Source organism: Nyctereutes procyonoides, unplaced genomic scaffold (assembly GCF_905146905.1).
Source record: "Nyctereutes procyonoides isolate TBG_1078 unplaced genomic scaffold, NYPRO_anot_genome, whole genome shotgun sequence".
Lineage (NCBI taxonomy): Eukaryota > Metazoa > Chordata > Mammalia > Carnivora > Canidae > Nyctereutes > Nyctereutes procyonoides.
In genome coordinates, this window is record NW_026575118.1 from 2,050,604 (window position 1) to 2,058,512 (window position 7,909).

The 7,909-nt window shown below is 36.1% G+C and overlaps 1 protein-coding gene across 5 annotated transcripts in view; it reads left to right on the forward strand.

The window, feature by feature from the left end:
- PCGF5 (polycomb group ring finger 5) overlaps positions 1–7,401 on the forward strand; it is a 120,100-nt gene extending 112,699 nt beyond the window's left edge. For all 5 annotated transcript variants that reach the window (XM_055334413.1, XM_055334412.1, XM_055334414.1 and 2 more), the window contains one exon: positions 1,679–7,401. In XM_055334413.1, coding sequence (XP_055190388.1) covers positions 1,679–1,726 — 48 coding nt within the window. In that variant the 3' untranslated portion in view covers positions 1,727–7,401. The remainder of the gene's footprint in view (positions 1–1,678) is intronic.
- Positions 7,402–7,909: the final 508 nt, after the last annotated feature.

Here is a 7,909-nt window from a genome sequence, read left to right on the forward strand (position 1 = left end):
TTCTTCTATATATTATGGATTCTAGACCAAGTGACTTATTTGCCAAAAGTATGCAGATTCAACAGAATCCAAATTAGAAAGTAAAGCTAGGAGAGTGTTGTGACAGTGGGCAAGCTGCCACTTGGGCCAGGGAGAATGGGAAGTAGGAAAGTTAGGTAGGATGTCTGGGCAGCAGTCTACAGCTAGCTGAGCTTCAGAAGACCCAGGGAGTGGCAGCCCAGGTGGTTCAGCGGTTCAGCGCCACCTTCAACCCAGAGCCTGATCCTGGAGACCGGGGATGGAGTCCCACATCGGGCTCCCTGCATGGAGCCTGCTTCTCCCTCTGCCTGTGTCTCTGCCCCCTCCCACCCCCTGCATCTCTCATGAATAAATAAAATCTTTAAAAAAAAAAAAAAAGACGACCCAGGGAGTTTTAATAAAATGCAGATTCCTGTGCCCCACTCCCAGATACTCTGATTCAGAAGGAACAAAATTTAAACCAAAATAGATTTAGACCATGGAAATCTTGAGAGACCATGACTTTTACTCCAGCCCTCAGAACTGGTGGTGGCATCACCTCAAGTCCTCAACTGAGAAGGGCAAGACCTAGAAATTATTTCCACCCTCCAGTCCCATCCTAAGCTGAATGGAAAAAGACTCCAACGACAAGTCTTCTCACTATACAGCCTAGCTATGTATGATCAGTATAGAACCTCAGTCCGTCTCCCTCCTCTATATGAAAGAGTTCACAATTTCCTGTCCTGGATTTTTACATTCACCTACATCAAGATGAAGAGGAACTGTCAGTGACAGTTTCTGCACTTTCTTGGTTTTGTAAAAGGAGCTCCTCAAAATTTCATTTAATCTGCAGCCTTCAGAAAAGCAAAACCATTGGTTCTCCAGACCTTTCTGACTCTGTGATGTTTAGGTTCTTAATGATACAGTCAAACTATAGGGGAAAACAGCTAAGGAAGTGGTGGGGTGGCCTGTGCTTCTCATCAGCAGGAAGCACTTCCCTCTCCAGTGTGCTGTTGTAGGATCCCTTTGCAATAGTCAAGCAATGAAGGACCATCGGAACCTTTCAATCATGTAAGAGTCCACAGTGAACATAACAGTATCAATGGACTGTTGAAAGGAGGTTCCACGTAGCATCTACTTGTTTTTCAGTTTTTAAAGGACCATTAGAGTGTAAATGTTAAAAAGAAAAAGGTGTCAAGCTTAACTTAAAATTGTGATTTGTGAAAACTACCCCAGTTTCATAGATTCACAGCAAGACATCTCTGTTAACTTGTGACTCAATGGCTGTCAAACGGCAGCTCTGGATAGAGTCCGGCCCCCTCTCCCCCCAAGTTTCATGACTGACTGAATGAATGCCTTTATGCAGAGTCAGAGTCTTCAGGCCTCCCCTGGCCCTGGCCCTCCCTATGTGTTACGGTAGTAAGTCACACACCCAGCTAGTGACATCAGCGAGACTTTGAACTTGACTTTGTTACATATTACGGAAAACTTGACTGATTCTGAAAAAATAGCAATTTAAAATTAATTTTAATGGTAACTATCTCTATTTAATTGTCATAATCACTAGTACCAGGAAGTAAGTATTGTAAGTTATAACCCTGCATTCTTAATATCTCATATGTAATCTTTATTGTTTTCATATAAACACAGTCTTATTCATCATCATGTTTTTATTTTATAGTCCTACCCCATGGTATTGCAGTATCGACCAAGAATTGATTTCGGTTAGACCAAGGGGCCTTGATCCCACTGAGATGAATCCTGCACTTTGTTTACTCATCAACAGATCGCACAGTGAACGGTGTGTGGACGAGAGGGACACAACCAGATTTTCAGCATGCAAATAAGGCCATTGTCTGTCTCTAAGTTGTCAGTTGCATTTATGTTGTTTCTATTAAGAGTGAACCAAGTGCCATTCTGCTACTGAACCACCCGCATAAGGTATCTGTGCTGTCTCACCATGTACCATACAAGCCAGGGTTGAAATCAGCTAGTTGTGCAGCCATGATTCAGCCTCCCGCATATCTTGCTTGCTTGTCCTGAGACTGTTCTGATGTTTGATTACACTAGTACTATGACTCAATCTGTGTGGTGTTGCAGTTTTCACATACTTAATATTTTATTAATTTTTGTTTAAAATAGAGTACTGTACAAGAAATAATTATTGTATCTTGAAGTTATTTTGTATGGGAAAGTATTTAGAAGAGTGGTTTGTGAGCCACTGTCCTGTTCTCAGTAAGCTTTTTGTGTGCAAAATAGTTCACTCTTGAGTGTTCAAGTCTTTGGGGAAGAATTCCAATTATTCTTATCATTAGAGCACATTATAGCTGTAGACATTTTAAGTCCTCCAGCGGTGTAGTCTACCAGTTGCACAGGAGGGCACATTAGCCCTCCAGGTTGAACATGTGTGTGACTCCGTGGAGACCTGAAGTTCGATTCATACCCATTCGAGACATTAACAGCTGGTCACATTTACTCTAACAAAACGGATGCATCAGTAAGGTCAATCTTTCATAATGCCTTATGAAAGCAGGTGCTGCTTCATGAAACGTCACTGTGTAGCCCTTTTTGTATATGCATCCTTATATTGTGGCTCCCATTTAACAAGTAGTGTCTCTCTTTTTAAGTTGGCCTTAGGTGAGTGTCATTGTGGCATGCAGAGGGTTATGATGATTTTAAATATTAGGATTTTTAGAGAAGATAACATTAGCCATTTTATGGATTTCAGAAGTCTCAAGGCAATTATTAATTAAAACTGTTAGTTACCTGTCACATTTCCAAACCATATGCATAAAATAGAATAAATGCAGTGTAGTAGGTAATATGCTAACCAAAACTAATGGTTTGAGGATATTTCATTTTAGATCCTGTAGTAATCAGGGGGAAACGGGATTGTTTTATACATAAATTCATTAAGGTCAGAGCTGTGATAATGTCCTTGATTTTGCAGTTTTGTTAATAAGTCTTCCATTCATTTTGAGATTAGTCTGCAAGTCAAAGAAAGTCTTGTTACCTTAAATTACATGAAGAATTTCATTTTAAACCTTTTAAAATTTACAGTTTTCAGAAAACTTCTTTGGAAATTAAGTTTTATTACTTGCTTCAAAATAAACAAGTTAACCTCTGAAACTTAGGAAAAATCTTGAAAGTTAGGAAAACTCTGTTTTAGAAATCTGACACGAGCACAATCTGTGTGGTACACACATAGTTTTTATACTGTATACATTGTAGATGTGCTACATTTTCCAGTAAAATGTATCACAGATAATGCCTTCTGAATATCAAAATGCTTCTTAGAAATAACATTGTTTAACTCTAAAAAACATAAAATACAGCTAAATCTTGATGCATTTCACAACATATAAAAGTCTGAAACTTCCTAATTACCTTTTCCATGTGTCTTTGTTTCAAGTTAGAAAGTTAGTATTAAAGTCTTCTACTGTTTTTGTTTTGATGTCTGTGAAAAAGGTTATGGCAATGCTTTCTGAATTTTATTTTGTTAGATTGTGTTTGTGCCTGGAAGGACTCAAAAGTAGAACTTAAAAGGCAGATTTTTGTTAACACTTTAAAAATGGTTAGAACAGATCATTATATTCAACCAAAAACAATTTACTCTCCAGATGCAGAAATTATTTTGCTGTGTTATGAAACCCAATTCCCTGACATCCCTAAGAAATTTTAAAATTATGAATCTGTCACATCTAGGTCAGTGATTAAAATAGTGCTTTACATGTAGAAGTTAATTAACTCAAAATTAAGTGAGAGTGCATTTTTAAAAACCACAAATGAGACCTGCGTGTTTTTGGGTCCCCAGCCAAAACTTACAGCTTTAAATGAGTTTTGTATACCTGATCTCTTTAATTTTGGCCTGTTGCTGCCTCCACTCCTTTAATTTCACTATTTTCCAAGGAAATATATAGGAAGCAATTATGGGATTGAGAATAGTTTTATATAAAATTCCTTTATTCAATGTTAACACGCTAACATTTTTATTGAAATGCAATGGAATATGTGCCAAAACATGTGAAAGATAACCTTACATAAAGAAGGGCATCAGTTACAAGTTAGGGAAAGGTACACATTTTATGATGGTCCCAAGTAATACAGTGTTACTATTAAGAACCATAGACTTCAACAAACCTCTTTTGGTATATTCAACTATAATTTTCTAAGTATGGGACTACTTTCATGTCAAGCAATACACTAATTATCCCCTAAGCCAGATTATGGAATTTGCAAGAAACCAGATGCAGAAAAAATATACAGGCAACTTTTGTGGTCCATTTTATAAACTTAGGGTGCTAATAAATCTCTTTATATAAACAACCTATAGAAATAATCATCTGAATCTGCAAAATTGGAGAATCAAACTAAATTTTTTTTAATCTGTTGTTCAAAAGAACTTTACTTCCATAAAAGATTTTATAATCTGCTTTCTCTGCCTTAGATATCAGAGACATCAGAGGGTCAAGGAACCTCAGATATAAAGGACTGTGGTCCATAGATACCACTTTAGCTGGAGTGAACAGACCCATTAATAGAAAAATCAGAATATGGCCCTTTCTCTAGATTAACCAAAACACTGTTAAGAAGTATAAGAAAATAAACTAAAAGGCTCATTGATGAGGTAATATAAGGTCATTCAGTCTGGGGTACAGGTACCTTGGGTAATGTCTTTTAATTACTTTCCTAAAAGTGTATTTCTTTAGTCTCTTTATTCATTGGAAATATGTCCCATACAAATATGCCACATTTTATAAATGTAATGAGTTTGCTCTACTACATTTATATACTCTAATCTAAATTTAAGCAACTCTATAAGAGGGAAAAGTGTGTTATATAATATTGTGAACTGTTTAGCTTTATTGAAATATTTAAGAGAAAGTGCCTCATTGCTGAAGTGCATTTCTGTTTAGATTTACTGCATAAATTTTGAGTTATCTGTTCCTGTCTCTTATGAATGGTTTTGTATCTAACTAGGCACTCATAAGTTTGAGTAATCTCTTTTTGAAAGATTTTCATAAGAAATAGAGATCACCAAAGACCTTCTACTGTTCATTAATAACCATGGTAAGATAGAGAATTTTAACAGTTTGGAGGTTGGAATCTTTTAGGTTGCAATTTAATTTTATATAGTTAGGCAATAACCTTGAGTAACTGCTAAAATATCACCAAAGAAAGATTTGAAGCTGATTTTTGTGATGAGATCAATCAAATGGAGGTTTTTCTTGCAATAATCAGAACACAATTCCTTTCAAATATGTCCCTTGTTTTCCCAGCACCACTTGATAGGTCTTAGGAAATCCTCAAAGATGAGAAAGAGATAAACACCACAATTGGCTTTCCCTTGGATGCAAGTGGAAGAAATGGATCCTTTGAAAAGAAAACTGAAATGGATATTTTAATTCTAATTTGAGAAGCTCTTTAATTCATTTCGTGCAGCCCATATAAACTAAAATTATGCTTATTTAGTTCCTGGATTCTTAATAACATTAGAAATTTTATTAAAGGCAGACTTTGGTAGAAATGCTGACCATGCTTACATGTATAGAAAATAGTACATTCTATTGGATTTACATAAGTAAATGCTTTTTTTTTTTTTTGTATTCAAAAGCAAATTTTTCATAAAGGCTTTTTTTTTTTTCCTTAAAAAGTAACTCTTTGGCCTATTTCTCAGTGATTACTTTGTAATTAGAATTTAGCCATATAGCCAAACTTTGACAAAATGGGTCCCAGATCAAGAGCGTATACATCAAGTTAAGCATTGCCTTCCCACCGTTCTCCTTGGGAGCTTACCCTGTCACCATCTTGGAGGTAAGGCTCACATGATGCAGTCCTTCTGGTAGCTGGGTAAGCTTCTCGGATGCACTCTGCTACATACTCTGGTTTATCATAAGGAATCGTCCAGCAGGCTAAGCTTTATACCAAGATGTTAGTTACAGGAATTACAAAAATGAATGAGTTTGCCATAACTTTAATGTTTGGGACTAGAAACAAAAACATGAAAATGTTAGTAATACTTTTAAGATATAGATATATATCCCTGCAATAAGGAACATAACATGTATGCCACATCTGGTCTATGAAAAACTGAAAAATATTAAAGAAGAGCTCAGAAACCCCTTTGAAAGCACAAAATAACCAACCGGTTTTGGATTTACTTGATATACCTAGTTCTACCTGTAGTATTTCAGTGGAAAAACATCAGGTTGAAAGTTCATTAAAATGTACTTAAATATACATTATAAGATTTTCATGGTTTTCTTTTTCTCAAAGCAAAGGCATTTTCCCAATAATTTAAAATGATTCTCTTCCTTGTGTAGTCTTCACAAGTAGTGTGTTTACTATCCTTACTGTATTTGCAAATAGAATTAAAATGCTTGAGTACTTTCTTTTCAGAAAGTTATGAAATTAAACAAATATAATTTATTTTAAATGCTCATTCAAATATGTATACCCATTATGCCCCTTTTTCTAGGATTCAATACTGAGACATTGATCTGAAATGCCTTTATCTTTAAATATAGAATCAAGTGAAACAGAGATGTTAAAATACTGGGTCTAGTTTGCTTCTATCTTTCAGAGCTTCGTGGCGTAAGAAACTAACCTAGAACAAATGAAGATTAAATATTCCTGGGCAATGTAGAGCTAGTAAACAGATTATCTATCCCTAGACTTCACCTCAGGCCACTGGAGCAGAAGTTCTACACACTAGAAATGTAATGGGATCAGCTTAACATTTTGGGGGTTCGGTTTTCTTTTGCTGTATTTTTTAGAATGGGGATGGGGGCCTAAGTGTCCTTACGAAGCTGCGGCCCATGACAAGAGCTTGTGGGAGGGCGCCAGCCTTCCGCTGCGCTCCTGCACCTGGCAGCGCAACAGCAAAGCACCAGTTTTTAATCGAGCAGCCCTCACATTAAATAAAACCATCATAGAATCTATTGTACAGTTATGTTGCTAATTTTCCTTTGAAATATAAAATATTTTAAGCTTTTTTTGTCAAAAGTGGTAACATCTTAATACAAATAAAAACCTTTTTGTGGTTGTAAGATTTAGCTTATAAATCATTCAAATTGAAGTGAAAGATTACCAGGTCATTGTTAATGACTTAGTCTATTAAGAATATATGTATTTTTGTAAAGGAAAAGCACTTGTAGATATTTAATCAGTACAAGATATATGTCTGTTTTGCAGAAAATAAAATGCTGCTTAGAGATTCTCTTTAAATATTTTTTATTTTTGTGCTCAAATGTATTTTCTGTTGATCAATGGAATGTTCTGTATAAAAGCTGTATGGTTGTACCGTTGGGCTAGATTCTTTTGTTTTTTAAAATCTGGACTTAGCCAAGTATATTTGACCATGTTAAAAATAGTATCTTTGTTAATAAAATTTTGATTGCATAATTTATTGTTGTCTGTCATCCTCAATATTAGTTGTAGATTGCAGCCTCAATTTCTACTGTAGCAAATTTTATTAAAATTTGTTGAATATTTGAGATCATAGCTACTCTCTCAAGACTCTTGAGCTGCTTAGTTTTAAGACAGTAGGCTGCCCCTCAAGGAATACTTGAGGTCTGCACACACACATATGCTTTAGAACAATTTCTTGTTTTGTTAGCTTAATCAAGTCTAAATAACCCTTTGAAAGTAACTGAGTATCAAAAAAAGGCCCAAGTGAATTGAAAGCCAGACTGCTTTCTTCGGCCCGTTAGAGAACAGTTCTGTGTTATTACCCCTCTGTGTTCCTGCCCCAGGAGTTCAAACTAGGCTAACGTCAGGGCTTGGAGTCGGGGTGTGACAGTGATTCAGCTCTCTCCCCCATCGTCCCGTTGGCACCGGAGCTCTGTCTGATATTACTAGCTAGAAGTGGAGGTGGCTCGAAACCCCAGGCCATGGAAGGAGCGGTGGAAGG